This window comes from Coregonus clupeaformis, chromosome 12 (assembly GCF_020615455.1).
Source record: "Coregonus clupeaformis isolate EN_2021a chromosome 12, ASM2061545v1, whole genome shotgun sequence".
Classification (NCBI taxonomy): domain Eukaryota; kingdom Metazoa; phylum Chordata; class Actinopteri; order Salmoniformes; family Salmonidae; genus Coregonus; species Coregonus clupeaformis.
This window is the reverse complement of record NC_059203.1, coordinates 21,121,869-21,142,414: the sequence shown is the minus strand read 5'-3', so window position 1 is coordinate 21,142,414 and position 20,546 is coordinate 21,121,869. Positions and strand designations below refer to the sequence as shown.

General features: G+C 43.4%; 1 protein-coding gene across 1 annotated transcript; it reads right to left on the bottom strand.

Annotated features, from left to right (window-relative positions):
• Positions 1–309: 309 nt before the first annotated feature.
• On the bottom strand, positions 310–19,570 carry LOC121577926 (protein SSUH2 homolog). The gene is made up of 12 exons (XM_041891910.2): positions 19,444–19,570; positions 10,948–11,049; positions 10,529–10,604; positions 7,802–7,931; positions 7,451–7,511; positions 3,851–3,972; positions 3,365–3,427; positions 3,181–3,263; positions 2,952–3,044; positions 2,226–2,331; positions 1,628–1,735; positions 310–1,118 (listed from the first exon to the last, which is right to left on the bottom strand). Exons 1-12 carry the CDS (start codon positions 19,466–19,468, stop codon positions 978–980), a joined length of 1,110 nt encoding a protein of 369 aa, XP_041747844.1. The 5' UTR covers positions 19,469–19,570; the 3' UTR covers positions 310–977.
• Positions 19,571–20,546: the final 976 nt, after the last annotated feature.

Genomic DNA, 20,546 nt, shown 5'->3' with positions numbered 1-20,546 from the left:
GTTGAAACGGTGCTGGAATAGTGGAGGCAGCTCCTGTTTTCTTTGCGACTTGCGGTTAACTCTCTGTGGTTCTAAATCAATAGTTGTTTAGTAGTCCGAACATTTTAGAAACATTAACTTGCTTGACCGTGCTGTAGGTCATGTAACTGTTTGTTACATGCAATACGTTTTGTGGACTTCACCGGATAGAGGTTGCTCTCCGGTTTTGTGATGAAACAAAGGTGTGGTTGAGTTTATTCTGCCACTGTGTCTTATTGTCTCGGTCTTTAGGCCTATATATCACGGTGTCAAGGCATATGAACTAACAGGTTACAGAGCAAACAACGCAATTATCACAACAGATAGGTTGTAATATGACATTTCTTTCCTGGCTTGGCTTCCCCAATGATTTTACCCATACACTGCTACTAGCAGGTATCGATGCCAGCTGCTCAGCATAGGACAACCTGTCATAAGCATCTGGCTCTGAGGAGCATTCCTCGAAGACGAGGCCTACCCCCAAAATATTCAACAAAATTCCATATTGTATTCTGTCTCTGTTGTCAATCAGTTAAGCCTGTACTCGATTGAAATACTATTGTAAAACTAGTAGTTAGGATTTAGGCTGGGATTCAACCCAACGCAAATGAACGACCTGTCCTTTACGACTCTTAAAAGGCCATTTCGTAGAGATCACATTCACGGTCAACGAACGCTGCGGATCTGGCTCAACCTGAGACAAATCTATCAAAGAACAAGTTATGTGAATGTGTTTGTTTACCCTCCTTTAACCTCTAAACTCCTGGGGAGGGAAAAAGGCTCTAACTAAATAACTAACTAAATAACTAAATAACTAAATAAACTGATAAACAAAACCGTTATTCATACTGAGCCGAACTAAGCCGAGTCAAGGCAAGCTGTACTGGGCTGGCCTGGTGACACATCCACCAAAAAGGTTATGGTTAAGTGACTGACTGGCTGGCTGGCTGACTGACTGGTTACATAATGGAGCAGCAGCAGGTGGCAGGGTAATTAGGAACTTTGACCTGGTGTTCGTTCCCATAGATATAGTAAACATGGGTGCCTCCCTTCCACTTGTAGGTCACCTTGGTGATGGGGATCAACTCGATGGTTTGTTGCTGAAACAGAAGAGCAAGACCATTGATCCTATTGGTTGATAGTCAGGTGATCATCAATAAGCAGCACGAGGCTCAAAGGGGCGGCTTCCTGGTTTCCTGCACACAAATGTAACCTAATCCGGGATTAAAACGCATTTTAAATGGAGATTCTCCATCGAGTTTGCTTTTAATGTCCAGGACTAGGCTTTATCAGTGTCCGGAAAACCGCCCCCAAAAGGGTTTAAATCAAGAAATATAGGGCTAACAGATGTTGTCATATCCCGTGTACAAATATCATAACTTCCGCTTGTTTAATCTTTCTGTACCCGTTAATGTAACACAGTGGTTCTCAAACCACTCCTCAGTTGTAGTCATGAACTAGCTCACTTGATTCACCTAGTCAAGAGCTCGATAATTAGTTTACAAGTTGAATTAGGTGTGCTAGCTTTGGAATAGTTCAAAATCCATGGAAAGGCTGCGGGTCCCAGAGGAGAGGGTTTGAAAAACCACTGCCGTAACGAATATTGTACCTGTTGAAGGATGCGTGAGTTCTGGGAGTATTTAGCCTGGTGTTCTCTAACCAAACGGTCTGAAGCCTGGGATACGGTTGGATCTGGAAAGCCATGCACTGGATACAGCTGATGAACAGAGGATTGTGATGGTCACTCACACACACACACACACATTACAGTAATATGTCAGAAACCATAAAATGATTTTTTAACCAATAGAAAAAAAAGACAAAAATGTCACACTCACATGTCACATCATGTGTTGCATAGTTTTACAAGGGGAACCTAACAAAGGGCAAACGTTTTGCACCGTAGCAAAATGTTTTGGAAATAAAAACCGTTTACTCTAAACACTCTGTCACGAGTGTAAAAGCTGTCGAGTTCTGTTTAGTTCTTAAAACAGAAGTTGTAGTTAAGCAGGGGAGCAAAGAGAATGGTTAAATTGTTTCCAGGAGGGACTAACCTTGTAAAGCAGGGACTGAACTTGTCCAATAAGAAATGTTTTGTTTTTGTTGCAAAACATTTTACATTGCAAAGCGTTTTTTTGCTACAGTGTTCACTAATGAATACACCTCAGTCTGGATCGACTGCAGAACAGGTTGCGTTCCTTCCTTACCATGTACTGGGCGTTTTTGAAGAGCGTCTTTCCCGTCACGTCGCTCAGATTGTCAACCTCCAGCCCACTGTTCTGCTCCACAACATAGTCTTCAACATTATCCTTCCTGAAATAACAACAAGCCTCAACATTATCCTTTCTTGAATAACAACATAGTCCTTCCTGAAATAATAAAGCAGTGGTACACCATTTGTTTACCACATTTTATGATCATTTCAGCCTTTCCAAACCATCATCTCGTAATAAGAATATATCATTTACAAAAACATGTGTACCTCATAGCAACTCACCATTCGACTTAAATTAAAAACAAAAACCGATCAATTGTGAATCCAAATTAGGAACTGTTCATATCGCGTTGCAGTACAATCAACTTTGTATATTCAATGATTTCTGTTCAGTGTCTCTAAATGTAATCTCTTAGTATATAACTATACTAAAAATATCTTAATTTAAGTTTAAAATATTTACAACAATTATCTTAATAAGTTTACAATTTTATAAAAAATCTTAATAAGTTTAAATGTTTACTATAAACCTCTTAATAAGTACAAAAATGTAAAAACTAAATTATTTAAAAAAAAGTTTACCATTTAAAAAAATATATGTTCATAAGTTTAACATTTTACAAAAAATATCTTATAAAAAAAATGTCTTTAAAAATTTACTTTTATTATAAATCTCTTAATGAGTTTATAATTTTTATACAAATTCCCAACGACTCACCATTCGACTTTAAGGTTGATGTAGGTCAACAGCTGCTTCTTTCCCTTGCAGGTCTCACATTCTTTATTCCCTTTACCATTACATTTAGAGCAGCTAGAGACACAAGCAACATCAAGTCAATAAGATACGTCTGTATAGAAGTCTGTCCTGTACACCTTCAAGAGGCAGATTGTCTTTGAGTATTTTGTCATTGTATTATTATTATGTCGAAATGAATGACTGGACTTACTTCTCACGTCCTCTTTGATTGCAGTGGGTGCAGGGACTCTCTGCTCCCCGACTGCCAGATCCATTGCAGACCCAACACACTTTCTAAATGAAGAATCAATGAATAATTGTAACGAGGTGTGTGTGTGTGTGTGTGTGTGTGTGTGTGTGTGTGTGTGTGTGTGTGTGTGCGTGTACGTGCTTACCGTTCCAGACCCATTGCACTCAAGGCAGGGCATCTTCCCAGAGGCACTGCAAGTGTGGCAGGGCTGCACAAACAGAGACAGTGTCATCAAACCTTCTCTTGTAGATTACTTGTTGATCTAGTCCTAAAATAGAGTATGACTAATCTGTCCTTTCCTGGCCAATTTTTATTTTATTTTATTTTACCTTTATTTAGGTAGGCAAGTCAGTTAAGAACACATTCTTATTTACAATGACGACCTACACCAGCCAAACCCAGACGACACTGGGTCAATTGTGCGCCGCCCTATCGGCCGGTTGTGATACAGCCTGGAATCGAACCAGGGTCTGTAGTGACGCCTCAAAGCACCGAGATGCAGTGCCTTAGACCGCTGCGCCACTCGGGAGCCCAATGATAGTCATACATGGAATACAATGACCCACAGTATCATTTGTCAACAGTGACAATAGAAAACAACCCTTTGTGATTCAAACAGACAGACAAACACCTGCTTAGATGAAGTGTAAGGGACTTTTATGTTCTCCTCATGGTTTTGGAACAGGGAGGGAGCTGTCACTGGGATTTCCCACGGCCGGGGGGCGGTCTGCGTGTAGAAGTCTGCTGGTTCACCTGTCAGGTACAGGAAACACAAGTTATGGTCAGAGCCATAAGGACTGATGAGATCCTGAATGGATCCATAAGGACTGATGAGATCCTGAATGGATCCATAAGGACTGATGAGATCCTGAATGGATCCATAAGGACTGATGAGATCCTGAATGGATCCATAAGGACTGATGAGATCCTGAATGGATCCATAAGGACTGATGAGATCCTGAATGGATCCATAAGGACTGATGAGATCCTGAATGGATCCATAAGGACTGATGAGATCCTGAATGGATCCATAAGGACTGATGAGTCCTTATGGATCCAGAAGTCTGTACTGTACCAAGTTAGCTAGCTGAATAAACTAAGTTAGAGTCTATTCCTAGAAAACATTGAACCGCTGTAGTTTACAACAATTATAATTTCTAAAGTGGAAGTTGGGAGAGTTATATTTGAGTGTTTCAGTGAAAGGTAAGTGAGGGAGGCCCCGCTCTCTCGCTTCCCCAGATGTTTAGTTACATTTATTCCGATCTCTTTTGCATTACTGTAGCCTTTTCTGTAGCCTGTCAACTATGTGTCTGTCTATCCCTGTTCTCTCCTCTCTGCACAGGCCATACAAACGCTTCACACCACGTGGCTGCTGCCACTCTAATCTGGTGGTCCCTGCGCGCACGACCCACGTGGAGCCCCTGACCCATCTGTCTATCTCCTCATTTGAATTCCATGCTGTCAGTCACTAGCCCATTCAAGCTCAACATCCTTATCATTTATTGCCCTTCAGGTTCCCTTGGAGAGTTCATCAATGAGCTTGACCCCTTGATAAGTTCCTTTCCTGAGGATGGCTCACCCCTCACAGTTCTGGGTGACTTTAACCTCTCTACATCTGCCTTTGACTCATTTCTCTCTGCCTCCTTCTTTCCACTCCTTTCCTCTTTTGACCTCACCCTCTCACCGTCCCCCACTACTCACAAGGCAGGCAATACGCTTGACCTCATCTTTACTAGATGCTGTTCTTCTACTAATCTCACTGCAACTCCCCTCCAAGTCTCCAACCACTACTTTGTATCCTTTTCTCTCTCGCTCTCCTCCAACACTACTCACTCTGCCCCTACTCAGATGGTAATGTGCCGTCGCAACCTTCACTCTCTCTCTCCCCCGCTACTCTCTCCTCTTCCATCCTATCATCTCTTCCCTCTGCTAAATCCTTCTCCCTCCGGGCTCCGGGCAGCCGAGCGGAAATTGAGGAAAACTAGACTCCCTGCGGACCTGTCATCTTTTCACTCCCTCCTCTCTACATTCTCTTCCTCCGTTTCTGCTGCTAAAGCCACTTTCTACCACTCTAAATTTCAAGCCTCTGCCTCTAACCCTAGGAAGCTCTTTGCCACCTTCTCCTCCCTCTCCCTCCTGCCTCTCTGTGGATTACTTCATCAACCATTTTGAAAAGAAGGTTGACGACATCCGATCCTCATTTATTAAGTCAAATGACACTGCTGGTCCTGCTCACACTGCCCTACCCTATGCTTTGACTTCTTTCTCCCCTCTCTCTCCAGATGAAATCTTGCGACTTGTGACGGCCGACCGCCCAACAACCTGCCCGCTTGACCCTATCCCCTCCTCTCTTCTCCAGACCATTTCCGGAGACCTTCTCCCTTACCTCACCCCGCTCATCAACTCATCCTTGACCGCTGGCTATGTCCCTTCCGTCTTCAAGAGAGCGAGAGTTGCACCTCTCCTCAAAAAAACAACACTCGATCCCTCCGATGTCAACAACTACAGACCAGTATCCCTTCTTTCTTTTCTCTCCAAAACTCTTGAGCGTGCCGTCTCTAGCCAACTCTCCTGCTATCTCTCTCAGAATGACCTTCTTGATCCAAACCAGTCAGGTTTCAAGACTGGTCATTCAACTGAGACTGCTCTTCTCTGTGTCACGGAGGCTCTCCGCACTGCTAAAGCTAACTCTCTCTCCTTTCCTCTTATCCTTCTAGACCTATCTGCTGCCTTTGATACTGTGAATCATCAGATCCTCCTCTCCACCCTCTCCGAGTTGGGCATCTCCGACGCTGCTCAATCTTGGATTGCGTCCTACCTGACAGGTCGATCCTACCAGGTGGCATGGCGAGAATCTGTCTCCGCACCACGTGCTCTCACCACTGGTGTCCCCCAGGGCTCAGTTCTAGGCCCTCTCCTATTCTCTCTATACACCAAGTCACTTGGCTCTGTCATATCCTCACATTGCTACGCAGACGACACACAATACATTTTCTCCTTTCCCCCTTCTGATAACCAGGTGGCGAATCGCATCTCTGCATGTCTGGCAGACATATCAGTGTGGATGTCGGATCACCACCTCAAGCTGAAAGTCGGCAAGACGGAGCTGCTCTTCCTCCCGGGGAAGGACTGCCCGCTCCATGATCTCGCCATCACGGTTGACAACTCCATTGTGTCCTCCTCCCAGAGTGCAAAGAACCTTGGCGTGACCCTGGACAACACCCTGTCGTTCTCCGCTAACATCAAAGCGGTGACCCGATCCTGCAGATTCATGCTCTACAACATTTGCAGAGTATGACCCTACCTTACACAGAAAGCGGCACAGGTCCTAATCCAGGCACTTGTCATCTCCCGTCTGGATTACTGCAACTCGCTGTTGGCTGGGCTCCCTGCCTGTGCCGTTAAACCCCTACAACTCATCCAGAATGCCGCAGCCCGTCTGGTGTTCAACCTTCCCAAGTTCTCTCATGTCACCCCGCTCCTCCGCACACTCCACTGGCTTCCAGTTGAAGCTCGCATCTGCTACAAGACCATGGTGCTTGCCTACGGAGCTGCGAGGGGAACGGCACCTCCGTACCTTCAGGCTCTGATCAGTCCCTACACACAAACGAGGGCATTGCGTTCATCCACCTCTGGCCTGCTGGCCCCCCTACCTCTGCGGAAGCACAGTTCCCGCTCAGCCCAGTCAAAACTGTTCGCTGCTCTGGCACCCCAATGGTGGAACAAGCTCCCTCACGATGCCAGGACAGCAGAGTCACTCACCACCTTCCGGAGACACTTGAAACCCCACCTCTTTAAGGAATACCTGGGATAGGATAAAGTAATCCTTCTACCCCCCCTTACCCCACCCCAAAGAAAAAATTTAAAAAAACATATTGTAAAGTGGTTATCCCACTGGCTAGAAGGTGAATGCACCAATTTGTAAGTCGCTCTGGATAAGAGCGTCTGCTAAATTACGTAAATGTAAATGTGAAATAATATAAGGACTGATGGTAATGACTATAAGCAGACCTGGGTTCAAATAATATCGTTTTTCTTTCAAATAGTTTTCCCTGCACTTGACTGAGCTTGCCTGGCACGACGGTATCAATAGCATAGTCCCAGAAGTGCCAACCCCGCCCATCTGACACTCCAGGCAACTCAATCAAAACGCTCTCAAAGTATCTGAAAGAACCAAGGTCTGGGGATGAACCAAGAACTGGTAGGGAGCATTATGGGTAGTGTAGTTTACCTGCATAAGGCTTGGTGGTCCAATCTGTAGATCTGGACTCCGTGAATGTCTCCAGGCGGTACTGTGGACAGTGAAAACACAATAAGCACAACCAGGCAGCATTTTATTTTCCCTATTATTGTGTTGTTGTTGTTGTTGTTTAGCTATGAGAGCATACCAGTAGCTCCACCGGACATATTGTCCTCTTTAAGCATGAAAAATAAACACAAAATTACAATTTAATGTGTTTCTAAATGTATTATGTACTTAATTCTGACAAACAAATTAAATCATTATAATAAACACATGTACTGTACTGTCCATCATTCATGTTTTGAGAAAAAAAGAGAGAAGATGGGATTCGTCTGTTACCCGATAGGTGTTAAACGCCTGCATGTTAGTGATCACTCCATCCTTGGCAGGGGCATTGCTATAGCAGCAGTAACCAGACGCGTACATTATAAAACGCTCCCGCGCCACATCTTCAGTGAGGGAGGGGATGCTAGACAATGTGAGAGAAAATAACCCACATCAAGACGACACCTCAGAACAGGGTTCGCTGGTAATGCATTGTTGAGACCCTTTGCTCTAGCCTGAGTGCCTGTTTCTGCTCTCTTGACAACTCCTTATAGAATTGCTATGCACAACAGTTTGACAATGGAGTAAGCAAAAACATATCTGGGACCAGGCTACTGTTGAGCCCCTTTGCTCCACTAGCAGCAAAAACTAAGAATCAGTCAAGTAGACTAAGTCAAGACAAGACCTCATGTTGTAGGGCCCTGAGGTACTGGTCAAGTTAGTCAAGACAATACCTCATGTTGTAAGGCCCTCAGGTACTGGTCAAGTTAGTCAAGACAAGTCCTCATGTTGTAGGGCCCTGAGGTACTGGTCAAGTTAGTCAAGACAAGACCTCATGTTGTAGGGCCCTCAGGTACTGGTCAAGAATTCTATCCGCCTGGATAGAATTCCGCCCCCCCCCCGCCTAGCTCTATTGAAAATCAATCCACTGCCACTTCCGTGTCTAGAAAGCCCTTAATGGTGCCCTGTCCTCTATAGATTCAATCAATGAACAAGGACATGATCATCTAGACTAGTAGGCCATGACGACAAAGCAAAACACTCAACATTGTCTAAGAGAATGATCTTGGGTCATTTTAGCATTTTCCCCACTAATGTTCAAGGTTAGGATTAGAGGGCGGAAGCTGATTCTAGATCTGTACCTATGGGAAACTTCACTGCCAGGCCTGAGAGAATTGTTCCAAAATTATGTTAGCCTTGTTAAACCAGAATGATCTCACAAACGAAGCGAGAGCATAGCATTCTGTCTGGTTTCACAAGGATAGTCCTACAGTGAGGGTAAAAAGTATTTGATCCCCTGCTGATTTTGTACGTTTGCCCACTGACAAAGAAATGATCAGTCTATAATTTTTATGGTAGGTTTATTTGAACAGTGAGAGACAGAACAACAACAAAAAAAAATCCAGAAAAACGCATGTCAAAAATATAAATTGATTTGCATTTTAATGAGGGAAATAAGTATTTGACCCCCTCTCAATCAGAATGATTTCTAGCTCCCAGGTGTCTTTTATACAGGTAACGAGCTGAGATTAGGAGCATCTCCAAGGATGTCAGGGACAAGATTGTAGACCTACACAAGGCTGGAATGGGCTACAAGACCATCGCCAAGCAGCTTGGTGAGAAGGTGACAACAGTTGGTGCAATTATTCGCAAATGGAAGAAACAAAAAAGAACTGTCTTCTCCCTCTGCCTGGGGCTCCATGCAAGATCTCACCTCGTGGAGTTGCAATGATCATGAGAACGGTGAGGAATCAGCCCAGAACTACACGGGTGGATCTTGTCAATGATCTCAAGGCAGCTGGGACCATAGTCACCAAGAAAACAATTGGTAACACACTACGCCGTGAAGGACTGAAATCCTGCAGCGCCCGCAAGGTCCCCCTGCTCAAGAAAGCACATATACAGGGCCGTCTGAAGTTTGCCAATGAACATCTGAATGATTCAGAGGAGAACTGGGTGAAAGTGTTGTGGTCAGATGAGACCAAAATCGAGCTCTTTGGCATCAACTCAACTCGCTGTGTTTGGAGGAGGAGGAATGCTGCCTATGACCCCAAGACACCATCGCCACCGTCAAACATGGAGGTGGAAACATTATGCTTTGGGGGTGTTTTTCTGCTAAGGGGACAGGACAACTTCACCGCATCAAAGGGACGATGGACGGGGCCATGTACCGTCAAATCTTGGGTGAGAACCTCCTTCCCTCAGCCAGGGCATTGAAAATGGGTCGTGGATGGGTATTCCAGCATGACAATGACCCAAAACACACGGCCAAGGAAACAAAGGAGTGGCTCAAGAAGAAGCACATTAAGGTCCTGGAGTGGCCTAGCCAGTCTCCAGACCTTAATCCCATAGAAAATCTGTGAAGGGAGCTGAAGGTTTGAGTTGCCAAACGTCAGCCTCGAAACCTTAATGACTTGGAGAAGATCTGCAAAGAGGAGTGGAACAAATTCCCTCCTGAGATGTGTGCAAACCTGGTGGCCAACTACAAGAAACGTCTGACCTCCGTGATTGCCAACAAGGGTTTTGCCACCAAGTAATAAGTCATGTTTTGCAGAGGGGGTCAAATACTTATTTCCCTCATTAAAATGCAAATCAATTTATAACATTTTTGACATGTGTTTTTCTGGATTTTTTTGTTGTTATTCTGTCTCTCACTGTTCAAATAAACCTACCACAGATCCAGGATCAGCTTCCCCTCCCCACAATCCTAACCTTTACCACTAGTAGGGAAATCACAAAGCACCTAGGGCCAATATCACTCTACACCGTGGTGCAAGAAATCCCAGGGTTAGATTCCCGCAGGAATCACACATGTATGAACTCACTGTACCCTACTGTAAGTCGCTTTGGATAAAAGCTTCTGCCAAATAGCATACAATACATTACCTCCACATTCAACAATGAATATAGCAATCCATTACTGTGTGTGTGTGTGGGTGGACGGGTGCGTGCGTGCGTGTGTGGAACATCAATCTAAACTTAATATCCATGTCGTAATGTAATGTTATTGATGGTCCATACTTCCAGTCTTGTGGTACGGGTGCAGGCTCTGGATCCCGGGTCGGGTGTAAGGGCATCGGTGGGGGGAGATATCCACCTATAGAGACACAAAGGCATTAGGCTGTTCATACATACTTCATCAATGAATATGAAACTGGAGCATACTGATACTTCTTCATCTGTTTTCTCCCTGGTATGAATGATCTCAGGGATCCTACTTGATGACTTCATAAGGTAGGATTTTTTTTTACATTTTGCTCATCTCTAAACTGTCAATAGACATAACATCATAATACGAGACTGAAAACGTGTCGGACATCACAAGAAAATTCATAATTACACCCCAAATGTTTTCAAGAATCTTAAGACATTATAAATAGCCATGATGATGATGATATTGAGTATCTTTAGAGGGTTCTGATGATGACGACGACTCCTACCTCCTCCGCCAGCCAAAGTGCCCTCGTACCCTGGTACGTTGCCAAACATGGTAGCTGGGGGAGCCATGGAGCCTGGGGCGGGCACTGCAGGGGCATAGAGGGCTGAAAGAGAGAAAACCAGCCTTAGTTTGGTTTTTTTGTCCTGTGTTTTGGCAACCATTAAATTCATTCACAACAGTTCGTGCATTTATCAGGAGTGAGGAGTCAACAGTACTTAATTGATTGAAAGCTTTAGTTTTAGTTAAGTAGGCAGCGTAAAAAGACACACATACTGTAACAAAGCACATCAACTGTAATCCTGGGACAACAGTCCCACCAGTCCAATGCATTATCAGAAGTTGTCTTCATTAACTGTATGTATAGTGGTAAGTAGAGCTGTCCCCGACCCCAAAAAAAATCTTGGTCGACCGAAACTAGTCTGTTCTTCGATTGGTTGAAATTTTTAAAATGTGTATTTTTCCATATATAAACACCCACTATGTGTTTTAATAAAATAAACGATATGCATTGAGCTTGTCTGATGCTTTAAGCTTACGGTTTGATGAAATAAGACAAAAGCCTCAAGAGGGCGTCAGAGATCTAGATAACCAGAAGAAGATACCTGACCAAACTATTCTCCTCCCGCTCCTGCTGGCTTTCGCAGATTCTGCCATTACTCTCTTGAAGTTGCCGGTAATAGGCTACACGAGGAGTCTGCAACCTTTCTCATGTGGAATGCCAATTTATCTTACCATTTCTACAGATCTGCGTGCCAGTTATGATTTTCATATGCAAATTTCCGTTAAACTGTTTAATTTATAATAACGTCTTCATATCAAAACATTGTCAGGTGGTTAATCAAAATTCTATCTAAATGAAAATTATACAAACCTAAAAAGTAACTTTATTGCCAACTATGTAAAAAATAGCCTACATAAAGCCAACAAATACAAACATTTTATAAAATATTCTGGGCCCTGAGAGTTTTCAGCGCCAGTGAGCTCGGGACAGACACAGCTGTAGGCTATTTGCGCAACGGATAATAAGCAGTGCTTGACTTGGGCAGGAGCTCACCGGAGCTGAGTACCAGCACCTAAAATGTTCTACCGCTTGAGCTCCTGTTCCGCTTATAGAATATTAGCTCAAAAGTATTGTGGAGCTCCTGACCTAAATAATAAAAACAGTACCAGCACCCAAAATGAGTACCGGAACCTATTTCAGTCCAGGTCAAGCACTGATAAGAAGTAATCAGGTATGCCTATTTTATGACGTTTCCACTAGATCAGAGCATGACATTTTTCCCTGTCACGCTGAGTGGTTATTGAAAGGGAGAGAGCTGGAAAGATTTTTCAAATACATTGAGGAACTATTATAATTCACAATGGATGTAAGAACAGACTTCGTTTGCTTGCTGTTTGGAGGTGAAGAAAACATTACTATGAGTAGTAATTCGCGGTGGTGCGTTAAGCCAATCAGAAATATGTAGGCACATTTATATGCCTACATTTGGGCGTAGGCCAGGTAGCCTATAGGCCTGCTTCGATGCGTGTGTGTCCTTACTCAACATTGACTGGAGCGCTCCAAACAAAAGACAATGAATAAATTGACAAAACTCGTAAATGGAATGAAATAAGCCAAAACGTGTTTCTCACAAGTGTAGCAGGTTGTGCACTCTGCAATTAATGTGTCCACTCCGACAATTAGAACGGGAAGACTGGAATAATATTATTGAATGTATTAAAATAAATGACCATAGCCTAACTAAAGTAACAAACATTGTAGATTAGAAATTATAGGAATTAACAGTAAATGTACTACTGGTGATATACAGTATCAATCAAAAGTTTGGACACACCTACTCATTCAAGGGTTTTTCTTTACATTTTACTATTTTCTACATTGTAGAATAATAGTGAAGACATCAAAACTATGAAATAACACATATGGAATCATGTAGTAACCAAAAAAAAAGTGTTAAACAAATCAAAATATATTATATATATTTGAGATTCTTCAAATAGCCACCCTTTGCCTTGATGACAGCTTCACCAAAGTTTCGTCAAAATTGGGCCAGTGGTGTCTGATATACCTCCCGAGTGGCGCAGTGGTCTAAGGCACTGCATCACAGTGCTAGCTGTGCCACTAGAGATCCTGGTTTGAATCCAGGCTCTGTCGTAGCCGGCCGCGACCGGGAGACCCATGGGGCACAATTGGCCCAGCGTCGTCCAGGGAAGGGGAGGGAATGGCCGGCAGGGATGTAGCTCAGTTGGTAGAGCATGGCGTTTGCAACGCCAGGGTTGTGGGTTCGATTCCCATGGGGGGGCCAGTATGAAAAAAAATGTTGAAAAAAAATATGTATGCACTCACTCTGGATAAGAGCGTCTGCTAAATGACTAAAATGTAAATATCGCGTGTGGCTAACATATGAATGTACAGTAACCCTTATTTCTGGTTGTAGGTATTTAACACTACCTAAATTGGAGGACTTGTGGGTTCGGCAGTAAAAATAACCACAGGTTGCAACCAGTGACGTGTATAAACCCTGGATGACTGACAGGGGGCGCTGTAATGAAGCCACCGCTCAGCCATCTTGGTACTCCAACCATTGTAAAAAATATTTAGGAAGCTATAGAAATGCATTTATTGATGTCTAGTTTTGTTTTTGACACGTTTATTCTATTACAGACACAATTAATGCATACTTTTAAAATTTATATTATGTGACCTGAATACACAAATAAAAAATGAAATATATATATATATTTAAATCCTTAAAGTATCATTTTCAGAAAGTACTAATGTTACTGTCCCCACTACAACAACATACATTAAAAAAAATTAATAAATACATGTAATTTTGTCCTTGAAACCTTTCAATTGAACTACTGTAGAATTCCACTCATTCCTTTGGAGGACTGCTCCTACTGGGTCCTACATCTGTATGATATGCTATAGATATATGCTACAGATACTGTATACAGTGCCTTCAGAAATTATTCATACCCCTTGACTTATTTCATATTTTGTTGCGTTACAGCCTGAATTCAAAATGGATTAAATCAAAGTTTTTTTTCTCACCCATCTACACACAATACCCTTTAATGACAAAGTGAAAACATGTTTTTAGAAATTTTTGCAAATTTATTGAAAATGAAATACAGAAAATAATTTACATAAGTATTCACACCCCTAAGCAACTCCAGTGTAGATTAGGCCTTGTGTTTTAGGTTATTGTCATGCTGAAAGGTGAATTCAAATCAAATTTTATTTGCCACATGCACCGAATAAAAATAGGTGTAGACCTTACAGTCAAATGCTTACTTACAAGCCCTTAACCAACAATGCAGTTAAGAAAAAAAGTGTTAAGTAAAAAATTAAAAACAACAAATAATTTAAGAGTAGCAGTAAAATAAAATAACAGTAGAGAGGCTATATACAGGGGGTACCGGTACTGAGTCAATGTGCTCTTTTACCCGGTTAGTCAAGGTAATATGTACATGTGGGTAGAGTTAAAGTGACTATTCATAGATAATAAACAGAGTAGCAGCAGCGTAAAAGAGGGGGTTGGGTGGGGTGGGCAATGCAAATGGCTTATGGCTTGGGGGTAGAAGCTGTTAAGAAGCCTTTTGGACCTAGGCTTGGCACTCCGGTACTGCTTGCCGTGCGGTAGCAGAGAGAACAGTCTATGACTAGGGTGGCTGGAGTCTTTGAAAATGTTTAGGGCCTTCCTCTGACACCGCCTGGTATAGAGGTCCTGGATGGCAGGAAGCTTGGCCCCAGTGATGTACTGGGCCGCATGCACTACCCTCTGTAGTGCCTTGCGGTCGGAGGCCGAACAGTTGCCATACCAGGCGGTGATGCAACCAGTCAGGATGTTCTCGATGGTGCAGCTGTATAACTTTTTAAGGTTCTGAGGACCCATGCCAAATCTTTTCAGTCTCCTGAGGGGGAATAGGCAATGTCGTGCCCTCTTCACGACTGTCTTGGTGTGTTTGGACCATGATAGTTTGTTGGTGATGTGGACACCAAGGAACTTGAAGCTCTCAACCTGTTCCACTATAGCCCCGTCGATGAGAATGGGGGCGTGCTCAGTCCTCTTTTTTTTCCCTGTAGTCCACAATCATCTCCTTTGTCTTGATCACATTGAGGAAGAGGTTCTTATCCTGGCACCACATGGCCAGGTCTCTGACCTCCTCCACATAGGCTGTCTCATCGTTGTCGGTGATCAGGCCTACCACTGTTGTGCCGTTGGCAAACTTAATGATGGTGTTGGAGTCATGCCTGGCCATGCAGTCATGGGTGAACAGGGAGTAGAGGAGGGGACTGAGCACGCACCCCTGAGGGGCCCCCGTGTTGAGGATCAGCATGGCAGATGTGTTGTTACCTATCCTTACCATCTAGGGGTGGCCCGTCAGGAAGTCCAGGATCCAGTTGCAGAGGGAGGCGTTTAGTCCCAGGGTCCTTAGCTTAGTGATGAGCTTTGAGGGCACGATGGTGTTGAACGCTGAGCTGTAGTTAATGAATAGCATTCTCTTGTAGGTATTCCACTTGTCCAGGTGGGAAAGGGCAGTGTGGAGTGCAATAGAGATTGCATCATCTGTGGATCTGTTGGGGCGATATGGAAATTGGAGTGGATCTAAGGTTTCTGGGATAATGATGTTGATGTGAGCCATGACCAGCCTTTCAAAGCACTTCATGGCTACAGACGTGAGTGCTACAGGTTGGTAGTCATTTAGGCAGGTTATCTTAGTGTTCTTGGGCACAGGGACTATGGTGGTCTGCTTGAAACATGTTGATATTACAGACGCAGTCAGGGACATGTTGAAAATGTCAGTGAAGACACGTGCCAGTTAGTCAGAGCATGCTCGGAGTACACGTCCTGGTAATGTTGACCTGCTTAAAAGACTTACTCACATCGGCTACGGAGAGCGTGATCACATAGTCATCCGGAACAGCTGATGCTCACATGCATGCTTCAGTGTTGCTTGCTTCGAAGCGAGCATAGAAGTGATTTAGCTCGTCTGGTAGGCTCATGTCACTGGGCAGCTCACGGCTGTGCTTCCCTTTGTAGTCTGTAATAGTTTGCAAGCCCTGCCACATCCGACGAGCGTCGGAGCACGATTCAATCTTAGTCCTGTATTGACTCTGCCTGTTTGATGGTTCGTCGGAGGGCATAGCAGGATTTCTTATAAGCGTCCGGGTTAGAGTCCCGCTCCTTGAAAGCGGCAGCTCTACCCTTTAGCTCAGTGCGGATGTTGCTTGTAATCCATGGCTTCTGGTTGGGGTATGTACGTACGGCCACTGTGGGGACGACGTCATCGATGCACTTATTGATGAAGCCAGTGACTGATGTGGTGTACTCCTCAATGCCATCGGAAGAATCCCGGAACATATGTGCTAGCAACGCAGTCCTGTAGCTTAGCATCTGCGTCATCTGACCACTTCCTTATTAACCGAGTCACTGGTGCGTCCTTCTTTAGTGTTTGCTTATAAGCAGGAATCAGGAGGATAGAATTGTGATCAGATTTGCCAAATGGAGGGCGAGGGAGAGCTTTGTACGCGTCTCTGTGTGTGGATTAAAGGTGGTCTATAGTTTTTTTTCCCTCTGGTTGCGCGTTCAACATGCTGGTAGAAATTAGGAAGAACGGATGTAAGTTTCCCTGCATTAAAGTCCCCGGCCACTAGGAGCGCTGCATCTGGATGATCGTTTTCCTGTTTGCTTATGACCTTATACAGCTCATTGAGTGCAATCTTAGTGCCAGCATCGGTTTATGGTGGTAAATAGACAACTACGAAAAATATAGAAGAAAACTCTTGGCAAATAGTGTGGTCTACAGCTTATCATGAGATACTCTACCTCAGGCGAGCAAAACTTAGAGACTTCCTTAGTATTACATTTCGTGCACCAGCTGTCGTTTACAAATATACACAGACCGCCACCTGGTTAAATAAAGGTTAAATAAAAAGAATGACGAAATCCCTGAGCAGTTTCCTTCCTCTCCGGCAACTGAGTTAGGAAGGACGCCTGTATCTTTGTAGTGACTGGTGTATTGATACACCATCCAAAGTGTAATAAATAACTTCAATATGCTCAAAGGGATATTCAATGTCTGCTTTTCTTATTTTTACCCATCTACCAATAGATGTCCTTTGTGAGGCATTAGAAAACCTCCCTGGTCTTTGTGGTTGAATCAATGTTTGAAATTCACTGCTCGACTGAGGGACCTTACAGATAATTGTATGTGTAGGATACAGAGATGAGGTAGTCATTCAAATATAATGTTAAACACTATTATTGCACACAGAGTCCACGCAACTTATTATGTGACTTGTTAAGCAAATGTTTACTCCTGAACTTATTCAGGCTTGCCATAACAAAGGGGTTGAATACTTATTGACTCAAGATGTTTCAGCTTTTCATTTGTAAAAATTTCAAAAAAAACATAATTCCACTTTGGCATTATGGGGTATTGTGTGTATGCCAGTTACAGAAAATAATCGATATTTAATCAACTTTAAATTCAGGCTGTAACACAACAAAAATGTGGGAAAAGTAAAGTGGTGTGAATACTTTCAGAAGGCGCTGTATGGTTTAGGTATGCATAGATCTAAAAACAACTTGCGGGATCGTGAGCCGTAGGGCTGCAGCTGTTCTTTTCCCCCAGAATCCCTGCTAGTGATATAATACTGTACCGTGGAAAGGGCCTGTGGAAACCTGTTTATGGTGGAAAGGAATACCAGGGGTGTGTTCAGTAGGGAGAAAACACAGCCATTATTTAGTTTCCTCTTATTGTCCCCCACCATGAAATCAGGGAGGGGACTGTGGATCATACGTTAGTCACACGCAATATCTCAGACAGCACTGGCCCGATCTTGACGAAACGTAGGTGAATGATGCGTCTTGCCATAGAAATATGTCATTTACAAAATTACACTGGTTGGCCCAAGGCGAGAGCTACAGTCATTAACTGACATTTGTGAATCACAACCAGAGAAGAAGAGACGCATCATTCACCTGACGAAACGTAGGTGAATGATTCGTCTTGCCATAGAAATATGTCATTTACAAAATTACACTGGTTGGCCCAAGGCGAGAGCTACAGTCATTAACTGACATTTGTGAGTCACACCAGAGAAGAAGAGGTGAAGCAAGGGGGATTACCGGGCCCAAAATCTGTCTTCTCCAGTAGGTGGAGATTTCTTTGACACGTGTACAGGGGTTGATTAGCTAAAGAGACTTGCAGGGCTCGACATTCAGGGCTGTCTGCTGACTGCTAGGTTAGGTTCAGTGGAGGCTGGTGGGAGGAGCTATAGGAGGACGGGCTAATTTTAATGGCTGGAATGGAATCAATGGAAAGGAGTCAAACGTGGTTTCCATGTTTGATATCATTCTATTTAGTCCATTCCAGCCATTACAATGAGCCCATCCTCCTATAGCTCCTCCCACCAGCCTCCACTGGTTAGGTTAGTGAGGGGCAGACATGGAGAAGACACAGAATAATGCACGATCAAGAGGGATAAAGAGCAGTTACTTCATGAGGTATCTCTACCTGAAAATACATGATCTAAGTGATTGATAGTAAAATAGTGATTTTGTCAGACAACATAGGCAGCAGCTCAATAGAGATGAGATGATGACTTGGAATTAAATAAAGTAATCAAATAAAACATTATATATGGCCAATATACCACGGCTAAGGGCTGTTCCTATGCACGACAAAACGCGGAGTACCTGGACACAGCCCTTAGCCGTGGTATATTGGCCATATACTGTATCACAAACCCCCGAGGTGCCTTATTGCTTTTATAACCTGGTTACCAACGTAATTAGAACAGTGAAAATAAATGTTTTGTCATACGTGTGGTAAAATGTCTGATATACCACGGCTTTCAGCCAATCAGCATTCAGGGCTCGAACCACCTAGTTTATAGCAGTAATGGAGTCACTACCACTTGTATTAGTTGTTTTATTCTGTTTGTTACAGCATTCCATATGGAGGCGAAAGAAACGCACACCTATTTAGGCGAGGTGCTGGCTAACTGAGTAAAACACTTGAAAAAGAAAGGGAGGGCAGCACCCTCTAAGACCTCAGTGGCAATCATTTCATAACCTAATAACCAACGTTTCGACAGACAAGCTGTCTTCATCAGGGTTGCAGCATTCAACCCACATAATGCAGGCCTACTTTTAATAAAATAGAATCAAAACGAAACTGAAATCGAAAACTATTTTATATTTTTTTATCATCTAAAACGGAACCGACCTCAAAAAGCACTAACCTCTCAGCACTATGGAGTAGTCTACAACAGCTGACGTATTTCTATAGAAATAGACTGGTTGTCTAGGCACTGTTAAATAAATACATGGTTACTTTTCCTAGCCTTTGAAATATGGCCGTTCCTCTAACTCTGGTCTGCAGTGTGTGCTTTAATAATAGTCAACCCGCACGCGTCCTACTCGCCCAAAGCATTTTTCTGTTATAAATACTACATTTTCTATACATTTTAAAAACTTACCTTGGCCCTCGTGAGGATGAAACATCGTTTCTGGCAGACACACCCACTAATCATAAGAAATGAACGAGATGATAGACTTGTAGCGGCTCACTCAATCACTCCCGCCAGACTGTCGACCCTCCTTATATTACCGCCAACTTCTTCTTCTTCTTCTTCTTCGATGAGGTTTAACGGCGGTTGGCATCCAATAAATGTTGCATTACCGCCACCTACTAGACTGGAGTATAACTCCCTTCGCTTTAAAAAATAAAAAATAAAACAAAAACCCTGTCATCTAACACTACACTCACAATTTTTTTTTATAATAAATAATATTAACTACCATACTCCACTATTTAAATATATTTATTCCTACTTCAGGCCAACAGCCTGAAAGAATGGGACACCACCACTTAACACACCCTGTAACTCTTCTGATGTCAAGTCTCGCACACCCAATTACTTCTCTGCAGCTGCCACCACAACCTCTATTTTCTGCGACCTACGTTCCATCCCTGCAGTACAGTTGATAACCATTGCTATAAATGCCAAAAATCAAATCTTACTGAAACATACAGTTTATCACTTGTTGGTTTACCCCTCTGTACTGGTACAGATCTACTACTCACACCATTCCTCTCAGGATCCCTCCCCCATGACCCATCTTCCTCTACTTACTTCAATGCTTCAGCATATGACAACTTCTGCACTACTCCAACCCTGGAAACCTCAACCTGCCTCTCTCGCACCGGACATTTCGGATCCCCAGCCCCATCGGCACCCCCACAATTAACACATACCACTACTTTCCCCAATGCTACACATTCCTTTGTCTCATGCCCTTCTGCACACTTCTCACACCTTGGAACCTCCCTCCTACACACTGCTGCCACATACCCATAAGCTTGACACCTGTAACAACGTAATGTATTCGGCACAAAAGCTTGTACCGGATAACTTATATATCCTAACATCACTTTGTCGGGCAAAGACTCAACGTCAAAACTCAAAAGAACAGACAACGACTCTTCTGTTTCTCCACTCATGCCACCCTGTCTGCATCGCACCAAACGACGAGCATCACAAACACCGGGAATCTTCCCCTTCAGTTGGTCAGCTTTCAC